Genomic DNA, 21,018 nt, shown 5'->3' with positions numbered 1-21,018 from the left:
AAACACCAGTAATGAGAACAGATGTTGACTAATAAAATACTTGGAATGGCTATCTTCACAGCTTTGAAGAGACAACTTTAAAGGAGAAATTGAAATACTATACGACAACACCAGAAGTATTTGTGGGATGGACACACTGCTCTTGCATGAAGTATACAAGAGGCCTAATAAAAGGAAGAAAATGACTGCTTTTATATTACTGTAGCATTTCTGTCTGTTGAGAGATTAGTAATACTGAGGTACAAACTCCGGAATTATCAGAAGTCACCCATTGCTTTCACTTACTGTTGTTGTTTAATGCAAGTCCTTTGATTTTTTTTTAATGCATTAGTTTCACATTCTTCAAAAAAAATAAACTTTTGAAGACCTCAGCATGAGCATGCTTAAGACTACTTGCACTGACATTTGAATCCAGATTTGCAACACAGAACTAAATTTACAGTGCTGGTTTTTTTACTGTTATTATTCCTAGACACTTCATGAAAATTCAGGTTTCAGTATTAAATAAAAGACAGCACCAAGACAATTCAGGAAGAGCTGCAGAAGCCCAGTGTTCAACCCTTTCCATGTTTGATCTTGGACTTGTAGCACCAATCTCAACTAGCTTGGATAAGTCAGTTTTTACTGTTGTGATGGGAAATCTTAGCAAAAACAGGCAAGCCCAATCACCCTGGTTACCTACAGCATCAATCCCACAGCAAGAAGGCACTTCAAAATTCTTTGCAGGACAGAATACAAAGCTCTATTTTAAAACAGTAACTAATTTAAAAACAATTATCACAGTATCAATTTAAGGTTCTGAAGATCTTCTGGGAGTGCCTAGAGCAAGACAGACAAAAAGGACAAAGAAGCCTATATTGAGAAATACTGGTGAGGAGAGTACCTGTAAGAGTGACTTCCGTGGAGACTCTATCAATAGCAAGCACATCATCTGCTCCATCATCACAAGCTTCCACATAGAACTTCTCTGGTGTTATATGCCTTTAACAGAACAGATAGAAAAGAGGAATTCATTTAGCAACACTTACTTTGGGTTTATTTATATTTAAGCTCTTTACAATATGAAGATAGAGCAATCAATTTTATACTTGATTTCAACTGCAAAACCAAAATTCTCAGTGGATTATTTCCCAACAGCCATCCATGTTGACAGTGCATAAAAAAAGCAAATCAAACTAAACAGTTATTACAAAATCCATGGCTTGTTTAATAATCTTAATTCTTTCTTAACACTGGAACCTAAAGAGAGGAAAGTGAGTTTGTGCACATAGTGGTAGACTAATTCATGTAAGCTTGAACTACATCACATAGAAGTCTGATAAGCCAAAACCAAACTTCAAAATCAAAAGTTTATTCACCAAACACTTTCCCATAGATCAGAAACTAAAGCACCACACCCCTGATGCAAGTCTAGTAAATACAAAAATAATGTCCAAAGTGATAAAGACACTTGTTTCACACTGGAGTGTTGTAAGTATCTTAAGAAATCACTTGAAACAACACACAAAAAAAAGGAATTAAAGTGGCAAACTATTTTATTGAAGTAGGTGTCTCAACATGACCACTCCCCAGATTTTTTAGCCAGGTCTGTGTGACACATGTGGGTAACTTGTATCCTCATCAGATACATCACACACTGACATCCTGTTCTGACTTCATAGACATTTTTCCCCTCATAAATCTGTATGTGGTACAACACTAGCCATAAAATTAAACATAGTTTTCAGAAATATTCCTTAAAAATATACCTGTTAAGATACTCTCAAGAAGCCAGACATGTTATACTGTGCAACAATATAAGAATTATGCAGCAATTACTTGTAGCTGTACACAGGAAGTGCTAAACAAAAAACTGAACACGCTTCAACTAGTGTTCTTAACTTTCATAATGATTTTTCTTAGTTTAAGGCTTGATAAGACCATGGGTGTAGTTTTAAACATCTTGTTCTGGAAACTTATTCTACAGGATGGATATTTTTAGGCTCCTTCTCCCTAAATAGATCTTGTATTTCTTCACATCTTTTTTATTTTTTTTAATCCTCCAGGAAGTTGAATTAGAATCCTAATTTGGATCAGAAGAGACCTTTGAAACAGGTCTAGAAGACCTTTCAATATGTCTGACACTCCACCTTCCACTCACTAAAAGCAGAGCCAACTTCAAAGTTTATCCAACTTCAAAGTTAAACTCTGTTTCTTAGGGTGTGTTTTGACTGTCCCCAAGGATGGTGAGTCTACAACTCCTCTTGGCAATTAGAGGAAAGCCACAGGAGACCAAATGCTTAATTGAACTAAAACTCAAATTAATCAATAGTTAACTGTTGATAAAGTAACTTAAGTTCTTTAAAGGAAAATTAGTCTATGTGTCCTAAAACGGGAAACACATCAACAGCATTCCTCTTGTACATCAGACATCTTAATCTTTCATGTACACATATGAAATTCTTTATCTTGGAAATGAAAAACAGCATAAAAAAATGCAAACTTGCAGTTTTGTTTAAACACTGAAGCCTTAAAACCCCTACTTTGCTTTCATTGCTTCTGGTTTTGATGAAGTGCACATGTGCACCCCTGGCTCTTTAAGGGAGTCTCACAGCAATAATGGGAGCTGTTTTTAAGGTGAAGAGTAAACAGGCTTACACAGATAGAATGGGCAAGACAAGCTTAAGGACATTTATAAGCCCTCAATTTGCTGAAGAATTTAAAAGGAAATCAGCATATACTATTTAAGGTGCAGTTAGAAGCCTGCTGCTAGTTGGCAGGAGACGGTAGCAGGCATTTTTTTCCACAAGGGAAAGCTGCAGCTACTTCTGTAGGGTTAGCTGAGCAGCCAGCTTTTCCTGGGAGGTCAGTTGACACACAAGACTCCAGCTAAAAAAACCTCAGGAAAAGACACTGTGAAGTTTAATATTGGACCTGTTATGCCTTCAACACAGATGCTTATGCACTCTTAATTGACTACCTTAAGCAAAATAAGTTGAAAAAAATCCTTTAACATAGCAGGTTGTAAAATAGTGACCAAAGTAGTGAGAATGATGAGTCTAGTTTCTGAATACTCTGCATAAAGAATACAACAAATACAAGACACCTACACTGACCATACAGAGCACAACTGAGCATTTCCATTCTTGATCAGTATTGTTCAAAACTGCTCCTTTCACCATGAAGTGCAATATGGGCATGACTGCATTATAGTCTTAGCACCAAGATTCAGTTGCATAGTAGTTAAAGCCTGTTCTCAACTGAGAAAAAGCTTAGAGGTGTAGAATATTTCTCATGTAAGCAAATTTTGTATTTGCCACACTCAAGAATAATAATTTCTCCCTGGAGAACATGAAGTCTTTTACCCTTGACATCCATGAGTCAAGAAAAATGAGAGAATTAAGGCCGCCAGTGCAAATTATGCCTCTCAATACAAGTCATGTGCCCTGCTTTGCTAGACCAGCCTCCAGCATTTCTTTCTCTCAAATACTTGCCCGTATTCTGTCTCCTGCCACTACCATTGGCCTTTAAATGTTTGTTGTTGTTTTTGTTGTGGTTTTTTCCCCCCTCCCATCACCCTTATATCCTCTTGCACAATGCCTGCACATTTCTATCTTAAACTAAGTTTTGCCCTCAATCAAAAAAAAAAAAAAAAAAAAGAAACATTGCAATCAAAATTCTCCTTCCCACAGTACTCTTTAATACTGGATTTGGTGACAGAAGCATCATGGACAACACAAGTGATCCTTGCTCTCAGTTCAGTGGACCAAACTAGCTCTAGGCTTTAGCACCTTACCATGCACTGAAACAGCCTCATTGGTGATGGTTTTGGTGCTTTGGGTGTTTTTGTTTTGGAGGTCTTTTGCAGGGGCAGGAGGAAATCAGGTTGCCAGCCTACAAGACTGAGAGAACTTAAATGCTTCTCTGTTAGGATCACCATTAAAAACTGCCTAAAATACAACTTGAACAACACGAACTGAAAAGGTCACTGCCCTGCAAAATGTTAAAGCCTTGTTTCAGAAGTAGTGGGAGAATTCATCCTCTTCAAAATTTTAAACGGGAAGATGATTCACTTAGTCCTTGCTTCACTCATATAAATAGTTGAAAGTTTTCTAAAATAAATGTAGTTGAGGAAGAGGCCAAGAATTAAAGAGGTTTCAGCCCAAGTGCTGATTCACAAACTTAGCAGTTACCAGAACTAGGCTAGAAGGCTCATTCTCATTTAGATGACTTTTTTCATCGTACAACTAAGATGACTGCCTCCTGCTTCTCTTTCAGGAAGGAAGCCGGTGAACATTGCATTCTAGAGTGGTGTTTTTCCACACTCTAGTCATTATCAAGTCTGTATGTCTATCACAAGCTTAGAAAGATAACACATATGCTTATTTTACTGATCAGAGAAGATATTAAAAAGCCTGATGTGGTTTAACCCAGCAGGCAGTTAAATGCCACACAGCCTTTTGCTCACTCCTCCTGCCCACCCAATGGGATGGAGGAGAGAATCCAGAAAAAAGTACAACTTGTAGGTTAAGATAAAGAGAGTTTAATAGGCCAGGAAGGGAAAGTTATTATAATGATAATAACAATAATTGAAAAATAATATATAACACAAGTGGTGCACAATGCAATTACTCACCACCCATCAGCTGATACTCAGACAGTTCCCAAGCAGCGGTTCCCCTAGCCTGCTTGCCCCAAAATTTACACTGAGCATGACATCGTATGGTATGGAATATCCCTCTGGCCAGTTTGTTCAACTGTCCTGGCTGTGTCCCCTCTCAGCTTCTTGTGCACCTGGCATGGCCTGAGAAGCTGAAAAGTCCTTGACTACTTAGCAACAACTAAAATTGTATTATCAACATCATTGTACCTATAAACCCAAAGCACAGCACTATACCAGCTACTAGGAAGAAAATTAACTTTATCAAAGCCAGGACAATAGGAATGAAGGATCATTCACAATGATGAGCAATCTGCAGACAGATTAATTCTGTTCTTTTAATGAAATAAGGAAAAGGTGAAAGTCCAACTGCTAATACTATATGAAAATAATAATTAAAAAAAAAATCTGTATTTTCTAAAAGCCCATAATCTCTGGAGTTACTTTTGAAACTAGTTTTCATACATCAGACCATATTCTGCTTTCATAGAACCTTCATATTAGACATAGGAGCCTGCCTTCTCCTTGGCTACATTGTCACTGCTGTCCGTAAACATCCAAAACATCAAGAACTCTTAACAGCAATATCTTGCTTCTATTACAGCACATAAAACCTTCACAAAATCTGAGTTCCTCTCATTCACTTTTTTTTTTTTAAACCTGACCACCATTATCATGGACTCTTTCTCAGTGTTCCTGAAGAACAAAGGGAGTGACAAAACAGAAATAGTTCATTCTGAGAGTATAACTCATGGTACTCAAGAAAATGCAGGGTATTGAAGCACTGCAAACATCTAATTCAAGTATTACTGAGGGTGCTTGGATCTCATTCAGAACATCTCTAACTGAAACTGTAGGGATTGCTGCCAAGGGACAAAACAACTCATCCAGATTACAATTAAAAAATTGAGGAAAAAAAAGTATCTGCAAGTGATTTAAAAGATCACCTAGGAGGAAACCATAGCAGAGTCACACATCAGGCCTTAGTGTGAGTTTGGTTGCGGCTTTTCTTTGAGGGTGGGGTTCACTGGGAGGTTTGGGGCTTTTTTTTTTTTTAATTAAGGGCCCTTTTTCATTATTTCAGTTCATGTTGCTGAAGAAGCAGACAAACGGAGAACCTATGCAAAAAGGGTGCGTTATTTCAACTACCTTGCCTTTAAGAAGCAAAAAGAAAATTCAGTAAAACTCTCACTGAAAATTAAACCTTTTGATTTTCTAGGTTTAGTTCAGGCACTACCTCTTCTGTGAAATCAATCTGGGCATTGACACGGGTACATCTAGTAGCGCAGTAAAACGAGAGAAAACGAAATGGCTCTACTGAAGTTAGTCCCCATACCATCCAAAACTGAACTAAGTACTGTGTTGCAGCCTAAGTTTTCAGATGCAAGAGGCATTTTTAATGCCCAGACAAGAGATTATTCAATATGGGCCTGAGAAGAGGAAAAAAGTACAAGAGCATCTATGACCAGTTAGGATCTGAATTAGAGTTAACTTAGTATCTCTCATTTCTGTAGTTATTTTAATATCATCCAAGTCAGGCTTTGAATAAAACATGTTTTCCACATTTACAGTGAGTGTCTCAACAAAGTTGGTGTTACAGCAAGACTAGCTTTCCTCCAAAACTTCCTGAACATTCCTACGAAAGCAAAGATATGTCAATATTACCTTAAAACGGAAAGTTCCACAGTTTGTGGTTTTGCTTGTTAGCTACTAATATTATGAAAGATTCTCTACTCTTTTTCATTGAATTCAGGTTTACCATGCTCCTATGCTTCAAAAGAAATTAACAGAGGAAGTAATCCTACCTCAAAACCCTGGAGATGCATCTTAGGATTTTCTAAGTAAAGCCATCTTCTGTTATTTTATCTGACTGCTTTCATGGATCTTTTAAAGCCATTAATTAAAACAGCAAGAGCTGTTCCATTTAATAATCCAAGACAAAAGGCTGCCTTACAAAAAGAAATGTTGCTTACAAACATAGAAACACATAAGAAAAAACCAAAAACCATTGCTTGCTTATATCATGTAGAAATCAGCTTAATTTACAGTTCAGTGAGATAGTATTTTTTTTTAGTTTGCATATTTGTTGTGAAGTTTCACTTCATTAGTTATATTATAAAGCAGTGTTGTACACCATGAAGATTAACGCAGAGTTGCATCCCACATTTTAGTTAGGCAGATCTTACAGACAAAAATATTCCTGTGTTTGGATACAGCACAAAAGAGGACCCATCATGCTCTAATGGCAACTAAAGATAGTACTTCACTCAATATCACTTAAGCCTTCTAGGCCTCAACAGCCAAATCCTTACTTCAGTAATTGATTATTTCACCATAAATACTTAACATTGCTTTAATGCAGGAAACTATTTGATGTCAGCCTCTAAATACTGTAACGAAGCAAGCCAAAAGCACATCCCATACTGTGCAGCAATGCATTTGCTGTACTCAAGATACCAAAGTGGTGTGCACTGAGATATAGGAAAGACATTAGTATACACATACTGAGTCCCAACAGTGTGTTAAGTAAGAGTGCTAACATACTGATGGTTTCAACACTCCAGAGACTCCAGATTTTCTAGGTGAGCAGGTGTGCTAATTATACGTCTACAATAAATATTATTCCTCAAGCAGAAACAGCTCAAGGAACTGGAACATCTCCCATAGTACAGTAATTGTTACAAGGAAGAAAAAGGGAGTATAATCCCAGGATTTTTTTTAAAAGGATTAATGGAAATAGCATTTTAAAAATAAAAAAAGAGACTTAAAGGCATAGCTTCATAATAACTATTTCCAGTTAAGTTTCACTTATGCAGTAAATAATTTGTCATCTTAAGTTAATGTCCTCTTCAACTAACACCCCGACCTTCACCATGACAGCCACTTAGATTAAACAGAAAAAAAAAGTGTTGCTGCTCTTTCTAGAAGTATTGACCAAACTCTGAAAACTCAGTTTAGAAAACAAGCAAAAAACCCCAAAACTGCACAAACTAAAGACAAGATGCACTTTTGGACCTCTCCCCAAATACAGACAGGTGAAGGCACTGCATTCAAGTGCAGTAGCTATTAATGACTGACCAGTACATTTACAAAGCATGCAGGTGTAACTGCGGGCAGGAGGAGTTCAATTTAAACATAGCTACTGTCAGAGACCCACAGGATACCAAGAAGGCTATCGCAAGATAAGCCTTCATCCAAGCACAAAAAATACGGGATTTTAAGTGAGCCAAAACAACAGCCAGGATTCTCTCTATTCTGCAGACAGCTCTACCAATTGGTTTTTACTGATGAATTGGACTGGCAGCTTCACTACCAACCACTAGCCTGCTACCTGCAATAGCTGTTCGAATTTTACAATTTATTGCTGAGGCTAAGAGAGGAAATTAAATAAGCAACAGTGACTCAGATGACAATTATGGATAGCAGTTTCCAGGTTAAAAATTTTCCCCTCTAAGTATTGGTGTAACTCAAATAGTTCCAATGGTAGCACAGACAATAGACATCAGCATTTTTACTGGTATCACCTGAACTTGACTGATGACACTGGTCAAGGCACAAAGGGTTTGAGTCACTACTTTTGATAACATGAGAAATGCAAGAGGTTTGCATTCAGAGCTAGAACCTGCCTGTGGATATACAGAATGGGAGCCTGCAGAGCACTACAAACAGTGAAGCTCTTTGTAGGCCTACCAGACTACCCAGAAGAGTTGAAGCTGTAGAATCTGACCTTTTCACAGTGAAAATGAGAAGTCAGTTAAAACAAAAAATAAATAAAAAAACAACCCAAACAAAAGCCACCACAAAACAACACACCACAGAGATACCATTGCCACTAAATCCCCAAACTGATTTTCTGAGAAATTCTGGCTAGACTTCATACTAGATTAGCAAGGTCTACACAGAAAGTTTGACTCATCACTCAAGTTATGGCCTTATATCTTAAAATGCGTGGTAAAAAGTCTGCAGGCATTACCACAGCTTAGTGTAATAACAGAGGAAAAAAAAAGCCTGTTTTCAAGTTTACAAAAAAAAAAAAAAAAAAAAATCATGTTAAACTACATTTGACACAGCCTTGTCCCAAAAAGATCAAAACATATTTTCAGTTAAGATTAAACTTTAAATGGGAAAATTCTTTACTAGCCTGTATCCAGAAAAGTACTCTTACTTAAAAAAGACTCTCAGTGAGAAGGACTGTGTACTACAAGCCACAAAACTGCTACTCATAAAACTCACCTTTTCTCCTCTGCAGGCAAAAAGATCACAAGTTCAGCTTAAAGAAAGACAAACATCATTTAGGTGACAAGAGAGGAAAGAAAAAAAAAGCTTTCTGCTAAATAAGCAAGTCTTTCAGCCATGACTGATGATCTTACTCTTCAGTAATACTCAATTATCTCCAGTGTCTGTGTACCCTCACATAGCTACCCAATCAAAATAAGAAGCCCAGTGGTTTTTAAACACAAACTGCAATCTCTAAGACAGATCTAAGTATGTTTGCGCTGAATTCAAAAGATAACTGTCAAATGAAATTTAACAGAGCCATAAGTAACTTAAATTAGGCTTAAAAAAAAAAAATCACTGTCATATACTGATGCCTGAAAATGGCATCACTAACTCAATCACAGAGTTCCAAGCTAATGGAAGTCAAAAGCCTGGGAATGCTTTTAGGACACACAAGGACATTTCACTGTTGGCTTCAGACGGCCATGAAGAGACTCGTGCTCAGAGTAATTTTATTTCAGGAGTTTCAACCAGCTAGTGTGAGGGCTTACAATGGAAACACCTCTTCAGTTTTAACTTTGATGTTGCTTCAGTTATGGAACTTCTTTTGCTGTATAAAAGCAGCAAACAAACATCTGGCATACACAAGTCTGAAGGGTTGCATTCTCCCCTAAAACCTTAGTTTTCACGAAAATAATTACACCAGGAGTTCAGAAAAATTTATTTGAGAAGTCACCGTAGGGACTATACAGGAGAATCCCAAGAGTTCAAAAATCATCAACTGGCATCAAAAACACGCCAGAAAAAAAAACCTGTGCCACGAAGGACTAACGGGTAAGGATGCTTAACAAACCTTCTGCTGGCAAGCAGAACAGTGAAAATGCAGAGGTTTACGTTGGCATCACTACCCAAGTTCATACAAAAGCAATAAAGCAGCGGACAGCCGGGGCTGCCCGGCTCCCTGCGCCACCTCCTCTCCGCAGACCCGGGTTATCCCAACACTTCCCAGGCAGAGCAGCTGCCCCAAGCGGGCACCGGAGCCGACCCGCACGCCCGAGCCCTCCCAGACGTGCAAGAGGGAAACGAGCCGGCCAGGCGAAGCGCCGGCGGTGTCTCCAGCCGCAGCCGCGCTGTCAGACGGACGCCCAAAGGGGACGGGATCCGTACTCGCGGCCAAAGTCCTCCCCGTCTCGCCCCGGGGCCGCACGGAGCCGCCTCCTCGGGCGAGTCCTTCGCCCGCCGCAGGGAGCGGCGGCACAGTGGGGCGGCGGGGCACCGAAAGCGGGTCCGTGAGGGGAGCGGGTGACGGGCGAGTGGAGGGGCCACGACAGGCGGCCCTCGCTCCAACGGCGGGCGCTTTCCCTCCCCTCCCCGCCGGCAGGTGACGGAGCCGCCTCACCCCCTCCCGCCGGGTCACTCACAGCTTCAGGCTGGCGTAGGCCGCCGCTGCCGTCGTTCCTGCCGCTGCCACCGCCGCCATTCGTCCCCCTCCAGCTGTCTCCGGCCGCCGCCGGCTCCGCGTCGCTCTCGCCCCCTCCGACCCGGCCGCTCTCCCTCCCTTCCCAGCCTGACGCGTCCCCCGGCCTGAAAGGACGGGACCCCGCACAGGACAAACCTCCTCGGGCACGCTAGCGAGTGCCACAGGGCGGGGCACCATCTATGGAGGAAGCGGGAAGGGCCTGGGCTGACTCACCGGGCCCGCGATTGGCTGAGCCGCCGAACTGGAGCTCCGCCCCCGTCGCGCCAGGGAACCACCAGGGCACCGCGACACGGTGACGTACCACCGGGGGCGGGAGAGGCGGGGGCGCGGAAACGAAGCCGATGGGGATTGGCCAGCGGGCGGGTGGGGAGGTAAGCCACACCCCAGGGCAGACACTAAGGGGCGCGTCGGCGGGGCCGTTGCGTTGGATTGGCTGCTCTGCGACCGACGGCCCCGCCCCCACGCGAGAACTGTGGTGAAGTACGTGCGGGCAAGCATTCCCTTACGAGCAGGGCCAGTGGCGCAATGGATAACGCGTCTGACTACGGATCAGAAGATTCTAGGTTCGACTCCTGGCTGGCTCGGCTGCTCTTTTTTTTCTCCCTGAGGTTGCATCCTTTTTGCTCTTTTGTTCTCTAGCCCGAGGGTGCTGCCTACATCCCCTCCGCTCCTGGGCAGCCCCCGTACTCCTGCACAGTCCCACCCCGGTCACTCTCATGCCCCCAGCGTGGGGGGCTGCCAAGCGCAGGGGTCTCCAAAGCACCCCGGGGCTGGGCGGCGTCGCAGGAGCCCATGGCTCTGGGCTCGCACCACTCCGGGTCGCCTGCTGCGGGGGAGGACAGTGCCTACCTGGGCTGGGGGAGGGAGTGCAGGACTGGTGTTTCAGCATGGAGGAAGCCTGGGGGTATTTCCTGACCAATTTCCCCCTGGATCCAGCCCTCTGGGTAATATCCCCAGGTTTTGGGCAGGTTCTTGTCTCCAGGAAGGGGAAATCCCAAGTATAATTTACGGGTAATCCTGTTTATTTGCTTAATTTCACCTGGTAGCTCCGTGCTGCTGTGGTGCTGCTCAGCCAGCAGTACTTAAACATCCCATATTCAGACACAAGGCACCATGGTCACTGAATGCAGTGAAACCTATGGGGCATCGTGTGGCCACCTGCCTCCCAGAACCACGGGAATTCTCCCCAAAACTCTCCCCACCAACACTGCAAAGGAGATCCCTGTGCTGTGACCAGAGCCTGCTCCCACCCACAGCACACCCCTCCCCAGCTCCTTACCTGAAGGGACACCAGAGCAGGGTGGCCTCAGATGGGGCTGCAGCAAATCCCAGCCGCCTGCAACAGGACTGGAAATCCTCAGTGGAGCCCACTAAGAAGGTTCCCCCCCGCCAGTCCCGGTTTCAGCTACTCAAGCTGGGGGAGATGTTTATAAATATCTCAAGGGTGGGTGTCAAGAGGATGGGACCAGACTCCTTTCAGTGGTGCCCAACAATAGGATGAGGGGCAACAGGCACAAAGTTAAACATAGGAGCTTCCATCTAAACACGAGGAGAAACTACTTTGAGGGTGTCAGAGCACGGGAACAGGCTGCCCAGAGAGGTTGTGGAGTCTCCTTCTCTGGAGACATTCAAAATCCACCTGGACACCTTCCTGTGCGATCTGCTCTGGGTGACCCTGCTTTAGCAGGTGGGTTGGGCTAGATGATCTCCAGAGGTCCCTTCCAACCTCAACCATTCTGTGATTCTGAGGACAGCAGAAGTTGGGAAACCATCATGTCACAGTTTAACTCCCTCCCTGTGGACTCTGGGCGATGGCAATCATTGTAATTTTAGGAAAGACTCGACGCTGAGCACTGCTTTACGGTATTGTCTTTAATCACCAAAATTTCAACAGGCCAGCAGTTTCGCACTCACTGCCAACCTTCATTCTTTATAAATATTTAACAGCACAGAAGAAAAGAGGGCTGCGTTCACAGATGGCTAAGGTTAGTTACACCAGCACAAATCCTAAAATGCTCTCTCCTGGAGCTGAGCTTTGAAGGAAACATAAACAAAATAATTAGTACCGTTCAGTATCATTAGCCAAGGCCACAGTCTGCGTGTCTGTGCCCAGGTCCCTGTCTGGCCGTGCACCGCAGACCTGCTGCGTGGGGACCAGGGTCAGTGCCAGCAGGCTGGGAACTACAGCCCTGTCACCCCTGCACGGGGGCTGCGGGACGTCCCTGTCATCTGCCTTTGGGGGCTGCATGCCACGTGTTTTCACATGGGGACAGTTTCTTCCTATCTCTTGTTTTATCTTAGTGGGCTACCGATGCTTATTGCCACATGAGCTTCTGGCTGCCCTGGAAGAAAGCTGGGTGAGGATTTTTATTGCTCAGAAAAGATTAATTGTGCTTATCCTTAGGATGGGTGAACAGCTCTGGGTTCACGGCAGGAGGCAGAAACTGAAAAGAAAATAGGACACATGAATGCTGTGCAATGAGAAAGGCAAAACCCCTGCCAGCTTCCCACAGTGACACTAGGGGAAAGGGGACAAGAGGCTGTGGAGTCCTTTTCTCTGGAGACATTCAAACCCCACTTGGACACATTCCTGTGCGATCTGCTCTGGGTGAACCTGCTTTAGCAGGTGGGTTGGACTAGATGATCTACAGAGGTCCCTTCCAGCACCAACCATTCTGTGATTCTGTATCTGGCCATGGCCCTGCCCTGCCCATAGGTACCGACTCCAGAGCCTGGATCAACATGTCCTTCCATTCACACACAGAAGGTTGCTCAAAACGCATTGACAACTGCTCGGCAGGGGCACAGAGGTGTGAAAGGCAGCTCTCTCGCAGGCAGCACATGCTGCACGTCCATGTGCATAGACACGACAGCACATATGACCCCGAAAGCACGCAGACAGGCTGACATGGGAGAAGCAGCATCCAGATCAGCATACGCAGGTGCTTTTCTCCTCAAAACCCCCTCTAATGAACGTCTAGGAATACGACAAACAAAAGCAAATCCCTTCTGTGCTGCTTTCTCCCCTGCTCTCTGTAATCACTTGCCCTCTTTTCCCTAGAGCTACCATATTTTGTAAGTCACATCCTTCTTTTTCTGTGTACCCCCACTACTTCAGTACATATTTTTGTTTATTGAACAAAAAAGTTGGCAATCCATTTCAGCAACCTTTTCGAGGCAACTTTTACTCTGCTGCAGATTCATCCCCAGGTATGTCTTGGCTGTAATAAAATCACTGTTCTCCATGCAACACTGACCTACGTGCACACATTGATTTTCATGTACATGCAGTCTTGGTGGCTTCAGCGGGACTGCCTGCCTGTGCACTTCAAGTTCAATGCAGAGTCCTTCATGCAATTTTATTTGCAACAGCAGCGGAGTGCAAAGCTGCTGCTGCATCAACCAGCAGCTGGCTGAAATTCGGGTAATTTGGAGAATCGGGTCAAAGTGTTCACATAAGGATGGGGAGCGTGTGTCTATTTTCCTTTAAGCAAGGACAGGGTTTTGCTGTTGCTTAAATGATGAAGTGGTAAAATTTCCAGGGAAATACAGAAGTGCAAAACAGGGACAAAATTCATGAGGAAGAGTGCACCTGCGATCCTGCCCAGGGCTATGGACTCACGGGAGGGAGAGGAGCAGGTCGCGGCAGTGTTTATGAACAGACTCAAATACTTAAGTTCAGGGATGCCAAATATTTGCCCAGTGCTACAAATCAGCACAAGGAGAAAGCACAGGAAGGTATTTACTTTCTTCTCTCAGATACCCCTTTCTTTCAAACAGCCAGGCAGACCAGTACCAGCTCTTACAAGCCCAGTTTCCCCTTTCACAAATGCGATAGTACACCCGATCCTGATGAGACTCCACCATTTCCAGACCAAGGAGCTATTTGCTTTGTGGCAAAAAGACCTACAAAATAACTTATTTAAACACTGAATGACCAAGAAGACATTTTAAAAGCCCCCGAATGAAATTCAGAAACTGAAGAGCCACAAACCTCATCAAACACTTCTCACCAGGATGTTTGAAAATGCTGTTCCCTGTGTTTAACATCGAGCAGTTTTGTGAAGTCACTTTGATCCCAGGTGCTTCTTATACTTAAAAATACAGAAAAATTTCTGCTTCTTCTCTAGCTGGGGCTTTACCCCTGGCTTTTATGCAAAAACCTCTATTTAAATGAGTTTCTGTATTCTAAACAATAGAAATTGAACAGCATGATCTGAACAACAACAACAAAATCTATTAAGCTCTGGCTCCTGAAACTAAGTTTCAGTGAATTAACTTGAATAGCTATTTGCATGTGAGTTACTCATTATCACACAATGGGACTTCCAAGGGTCCCCTACTCTAAAACTGGTCAGAAGAGACTAACTCTTCACAGCATGTTTCGGCATCTTAATAAATAAAAAGACAGCAAGGTTCACATGAACAGCAAAGCCCAACGCGTATCAGGCAGGTGACAGGCAGAATTCAACATGTTTTCCAAAATTCTTCTGCAAAGCAGGAAAAGCCTCGCCCTCTGTCTGCAGAGCTACCTGCCTGCCTGTTTTTCCCTTTGGGTTGGCTGCCCAAAGGCAGGCAGCGAGGGTTTGCAGCTCCACAGACCCCTCGTGAGAGGTCAGGAGGAGGAGAAGCCTCCTCCGTGCAGGATGATGCCCCTGCCTCCCTCCCGGACCCACCATTCGGCACCAAAAAGAAAGAGACAAGCCGGGGACAAGCCACAGACAATCACCACGGACTCAGACACCCACAGCCTAGGAGAAAAAGCAGGAATAATAAAGGATCTTAAATGAATTCAAACTCCCAAAGATAACAGTGGTGCGAGTCAGCACACATGGGAGAGCAGGGCAATGCAGCGGCTGCTTTAGCTTCAAAACCACCAGCTCACACGCTCCATTTTCAACAGCTTCACATTGTCACTTCTGGCTCTTCGTAAATACAGGAAAGGAGAGCATTGGCACTTAATAATTTATACTGGACCTCAAAACTGAAAGTAGGGCAGCCTTCATTTCCCCAGCACTGAGGGATACAGGATAGCTGACAGGAGTAACAACACACCATGGGGTAGCAGAGGCCAAACTTTCTATGGATGCAAAGGAGGATCCATAAACAGGCTGCTCAAGGCTCTCCAGGAGGGAAAATTGTCCTTCTCCCCCTCCCCTTCTTGCCTGCTTATTTTAGGGTTGTCGGGAAGGCTGCAAGAGTGAAAGAGTAGTTAAAACTACTTGTTCAGCCTGGAGAAAAGGAGGCTGAAGGGAGACCTTATCACTCTCTACAACTACCTGACAGGAGGTTGTAGCATGGAGGGTGTTGGTCTCTTCTCCCAAGTAGCAAGTGACAGGATGAGGAAATGGCCTCAAGTTGAACCAGGGGAGGTTTAGATTTGAAATTAGGAAAAAATTCTTCACGGAAAGGGTTGTCAGGCATTGGGACAGGCTGCCCAGATAAGTGGTTTAGTCACCATCTCTGGAGGTGTTTAAAAGACAGGTAGATGAGGTTCTTAGGGACATGGTTTAGTGCTAGAGTTAGGTTATGGTTGGACTTGATCTTAAGGGTCTCTTCCAACCAAAATTATTCTATAATTCTAAACTGAAGCTTAAAAAGAAAATATCAGCCCCGCTAGTGTTTTCAGGTCTTTGCAAAACAGAAGCCAGAAAATGTGCATAAGGGGCTGCTCTAAAAATCAGGCACTAGCAAAAGCATGAGCCATGTAGTAGCTGGTCTCTCAGAGACCAAGCGACAGATCAGGGCTGGCATTTCCAGCTCACTTCCAGAAGCCACTTTGGTTTCTCACTGCCTTTGCTGACAAAGGAAGCTCAGAGAAGGGAACCACCTGCTCAAGGACTATCTGAACCATTTGCCAGGGACTCTCAGCTGGTGTTATTTCCCACCTCAGTCCCTTCAGACAGTCCTAAGATCACAGTTGCACCTTGAGACACCTCCCCGTGCCCAGATGCACTGCAGGACACGAGCTGACACAGAGCACCAGGGAGACAGCACTGCAGGGTTCACCCTGGGTGTTTTGTTGCCCCCAAGCCATAAAGCCTGGATACAGCACCAGTTATATTCTGTGGCGGCTCCCATCTCCTCACTATCCAGCACTTGAAGGCCAAATTTAAAGCCCCAGGGAGATCCCATATTTGAGGTCAATTTTACCTCCTCTAAAATTTTACCTCCTCTAAAATCACAGATAAAACTCTCCAAACTATATATGCTCCAGAGACATGTATACTGCAGCGGGAAAGTCCACCCCCTTGAGCTTTCTGTCAGTTGCATGTCCCCAGGAGAAATGGCATTGCAGAGCCAAGCTACAGGAAGGCTGGGGCTGTGCCTGGTTTCCAGCAGGGGACCAACCAGCCGTCCCCATCCTGAAGCGCATCAGCAACAGGCAGAGGCACTCACAGCTGGATGGGGTGGAAGGCTGGATGGTCTGCCAGCCTGACAAAAATCCACGCTGAAGCCACCAAGCTCCTGAGGCTTGGGCAGCTTCAGACATTGAGGTTTCAGCCAAGGCAAGCTGATACAGATGGGTAGGAGGGTGCTAACAGGCCACCGGTCTTTATCCACTTCACAGCAGATGCTCGTGCCTCTGTGTAATACTTAGCACAGCAACTTGCAGCACGCTCAGGTGAGGCCTGTGGTATTTATTAGCACAGGCAGAGACAGGCAGCTTGCTGCAGCCAGCACCTGTGCTGCTCCACATGGGTACACACAGCAGTCTGACTATCTGGCGTGAAGTCCAAGCACCTGTCTAGCTGCATTTGTACTACAGGAAAAGAGGTTTGGCTGAACCATAGCGGGTTCTCAGCACAGGCTCATGTCAGGAGTCCCCATGCCACTGCTCAGCTAATTTACTCTAGTTTTCTCCCTAGAAAGATCTTCAAGAATGTCATCCAGTCCCCTATCAATCAGAACTGAATTTACATCTTTAGCACGGATACCTGAGGATTTAACTAGTTTTCCACACAGTAAGTTGGAAAGGGTAGCTAAGAGCCCTGATTGCATCTGAGGCTTTAAGAGCTTTTTCTTAAACAAAAGCTTTGTACTTGTACATGATGGACTGCACAGCTTTGGTACCTACAGAAGGCGCACTGCGGGCACACCTGTCATATATGTAATATATACTGAAGGAGCAGATTTTTTTTACTATAAAACAGTGGGGTTCAAAAAGAGAAACAATCTGCTTTTCTGTTTTCTCAGCGGAACAGAAATTAAGGGCCAAACTCTCTAAGCCCTTGCTCAGATAAGCTGTTATTATTCATGGGAGCAAATCTGTTTATACCAACACACTCCTTTGAGTACAGGTTGTGGAGCTGGGCTCTAAATCCCTGTGTAACAAAGCCTTCATAACGATCTCAAGTTTGTTCCCGGAGCTCTAAATAAGCACCATTACAAAATGGCTTTGTGCTGGGTAAACACCACGGACAGGAGTGGCCAGGCTGGGGGGCTGAGCTGTGGGGACAGGCTGAAAAACTCAGGCAAGTGTCTGTGTACAGCGAGCTTTCTTCTCAAGTGAGCTCTGCAAGCAAGAATCAGGCTGGATTTTCCCAGTGTCCATACTTTCAGCATCCTGACCTTTCCTTTCCAAATATAATCTGCTATTCGGAATCTGACACAGCAGACTGGCCCCTGTGTATCACGCTGACATGCAAGCCCAGGCCCCAAGTCACTGCAGCAGCTTAGCCTAGAGCTTCTTCCAGTTTCCTGTTCTGTTTGAAATGGGATGTTGGCCTCCACCTGCCAGCCAGCATGCTTGGTTTGTGCTTGGAGAGCCGGTGCTTTTACAGCCAGACTTGATACCGGAGTTCAGGGAATTAACTGGAAGGTCTGAGCACACCGTTTTGCACAGACCTTCTTATTTTCTTTTCCTAAAGAATTAATAAAAAGAGAAGGAGTGTCTAAAAACTGGTATTAATAGAGTGATGTCCTTCAGGGAATCTGATGAAATGTGCTTGTCAGGAAAGACTTAGTAGACTGACAAGATGTCCCCGGCACAGGCAGGCAAGCCAGCCTCTGCCTTTTTTATTGTGCGTGGCACGATCTGAGTTCATAGGCACGATAGTGAGTTGTGCTTTCACTGAAGAATCTTCCAAAATGAGCCAAGAGGATCTCCAGAGAGCAGAACAAGGCACGTAAACGTAAACCAATCAGTTTAGATAACATGCCACATTCTTGGTCAAGTAGATGTGGTTTGATACAGCTGGAACTCACAAGCATCCAGACCCTGGGAATCCATCAAAAATCTCTCATATCCTTTTACAGAAACATTGCCGACTGGCAAAAAACATACACAGGAAATCAACTGAGGGTGGGGGAGAGAGGTCACGTAACAGATCTTCTGTCTGGGCTTTCCCATGTCGGCCACTCTGGCTAGTAGTGGTGGTGGTAGACAGCTGCTGGGGTTGTGCCATTCTCTATGTGTTTCAGATGACAGGAGTGACAAAGCAAATGTTCATCTAGCGGGTAACAGCGATGCCCGTCTTCGTCGTTCAGTTCCATCCCGCAGTCCTGCAAAAAGAGGCCATGCAAGTTACCAAAGCGCATGTTAATGTTCCGGCATCAAGCAGGGCCCGGCTTCTAGCAGGGAGATTCTGCAACAAGGACAGAAGACACCGAACCAACAGCTCCTTCCTAGTAAGTCCACCATGTGCCACAAGAGGGAAAGCATCTGACACAGGCGTTTTGAGGGCAGCCTCGTACAAATTTGTCTTAAACAGTTTCATCAAATAAGCTTTATCTTGTGGTGAGGTGCTACCCTTATGTATTTTAAATGTGCTCGTGTCTCCTTACACTCACAGGTAGGATTCACCTCTTCACATTACATTAACTGCAGTTGTACTGATGTGAAACTGGCCCGCTGAGTCAGGGCCTCTTTCCACTGCATTACGAGCACAGTGAGAGAAGACATCTCTTTATTTTAATTCACAGAACAGAAGCATGAAGCCTCTCTGAGAAGCCCTGCATGAAGACCAAACCAATGTTTAAGAACTGGCATCTCCTGGGATTTTTTTGTGAAGCCATATCCTCTCCCCAGCCCTGATCACATATTCCATTTCCCACGAGAGTGAAGGTAACTTACACCACACGGGATCAGTCATCACCTTAGCATTTTTGAGCAATCTGACTGGGAAATCAGATACACTGATGTGATCTGGAGCTCAAGGCTTCTGAAAGGCAGCAATATAACCTTACTAAGTCACCGTGTTCCCTTCATTAACAAATAAACTGCCAAGCTTAGAAGTGATAATGAACTCTTTGCCCATAACTTTAAGGATAGCAAATGAAATCGCAGCTGAGACACTATGCTGCGAAAACTTCTGTCCTCAAACTGGAAATTTCTCAGCCACTGACAGAAAAGGTCGTACAATGCAAGGTTTGAATTGCTCATCTACTGCCATTGGAAGGAGGAGACTTATTTCCACCTTAAAAATAGTAGTAGTTATCACTATTAAGTGCCCACTCCCTGAGAAAGCTGCTGACCTACCTCGCAGTGATAACATTCCACGTGGTAATCCTTGTCCATGGACACAACCCGAATGGTCTCATCAGACCCCTGTAAGCATCCAAGCAGAAGAGAAATTACTAAGGATTACAACAGGATAAAACACAGGCACTCTGTAGACTGCTTCCTGCAACAATGTGAACATTGAACAAATGCATTTGAGCTGCTGGTTGGACACCACAAAATAAATCCTGCCACCTGCAGTTATTTTTACAGTAAAGCTTCATCATCGACTGACTGCAGGCATTCTCTAAAATGTAACATCAGAAATGTAAAACTCTCTGTTTAACAGACACATCTATCTCAAATCACATATTAAATATTTGGTAATCTTAATATACCACATTTCTCAGCATTTTAAATTGGTTTTGCTCAAGATTCATCTCCTCCAAGTGTGAAGATGTGTTTGTCCCAGAGGGGTCACACAGGGGTCATTCAGGAGCACCACCAGCATGTATTGACATGAAGGAAAGGTATCCTGAACATAAACCCAACAGCAGTATATCCTGCAGGAGATGAAAAATCTGCACAGCTCAGCAGAAATAAGCTTCATTATTGAGCAAAAGAAGGGTCACATATCAAGGGCAGCATCTAAGCTTAGGTCAAAAGGCTGCATGTTGGAGGAAGCGATCGTCTCTCCCCATCCCCAAATACATTCATCCTGAAACAGGGTCAAGTGTAAAAGAGAGCAAGACCCGAGACATGACTCTCCCTCCCCAGAGGGGATGCAAAATAAAAGGCTCTCACCTCGGAGGGCAGAATGGGAAGTCCACACGCTGCACACTTTGGAGCTAAAACTCTGGAAGAGCAATGAGAAAGTGAAGGCAAGTTATAGATCAACATAAAAAGAGAGGCCTTTATGTTCTTGGTGATAAGACGAAAAGCTGCAGCTGTAAATAACTTATCCACTGGAAAGCTTTACAGCCTGAGATCATAAATTCATTTTAGGATTGTAAGTAATGTTTGGCACACATTGCTCAGGCAAAATAGAACTTAAATTTTACATTTAGTGCCAGAAAAAAGAAAGGGAAAAAAAACCACGAACACACTGTAGAATTCTTGGCTGCCACTGAGAAATTTGGAAGAGAGAATGAGGAGAAACTGGGCAGAAGCATCCCCAGAAAATAAAATAAAACAAACCAAAACAAACAAACAAAACCAAACAAAAAAAACCCCACACCA

General features: G+C 44.0%; 2 protein-coding genes across 2 annotated transcripts in view; both read right to left on the bottom strand.

The window, feature by feature from the left end:
- The window catches only part of SACM1L (SAC1 like phosphatidylinositide phosphatase), a 31,845-nt gene extending 21,372 nt beyond the window's left edge, over positions 1-10,473 (bottom strand). The window contains exons 1-2 of the mRNA XM_080338598.1: positions 10,279-10,473; positions 884-981 (exon numbers count right to left, since the gene is read on the bottom strand). Coding sequence (XP_080194724.1) covers positions 884-981; positions 10,279-10,337 — 157 coding nt within the window. The 5' untranslated portion in view covers positions 10,338-10,473. The remainder of the gene's footprint in view (positions 1-883; positions 982-10,278) is intronic.
- Positions 10,474-18,704: 8,231 nt separating this feature from the next.
- The window catches only part of LIMD1 (LIM domain containing 1), a gene marked incomplete at both ends in the record, with an annotated part of 28,301 nt that continues 25,987 nt past the window's right edge, over positions 18,705-21,018 (bottom strand). The window contains 3 exons of the mRNA XM_080364305.1: positions 18,705-18,842; positions 19,819-19,887; positions 20,584-20,635. Of these exons, the coding sequence (XP_080220431.1) occupies positions 18,705-18,842; positions 19,819-19,887; positions 20,584-20,635 (259 nt within the window). The remainder of the gene's footprint in view (positions 18,843-19,818; positions 19,888-20,583; positions 20,636-21,018) is intronic.

Source organism: Nesoenas mayeri, assembly GCF_963082525.1.
Source record: "Nesoenas mayeri genome assembly, chromosome: 2".
NCBI lineage: Eukaryota > Metazoa > Chordata > Aves > Columbiformes > Columbidae > Nesoenas > Nesoenas mayeri.
The sequence above is the reverse complement of the archived record's forward strand: the minus strand, read 5'-3'. Positions and strand labels throughout refer to the sequence as shown.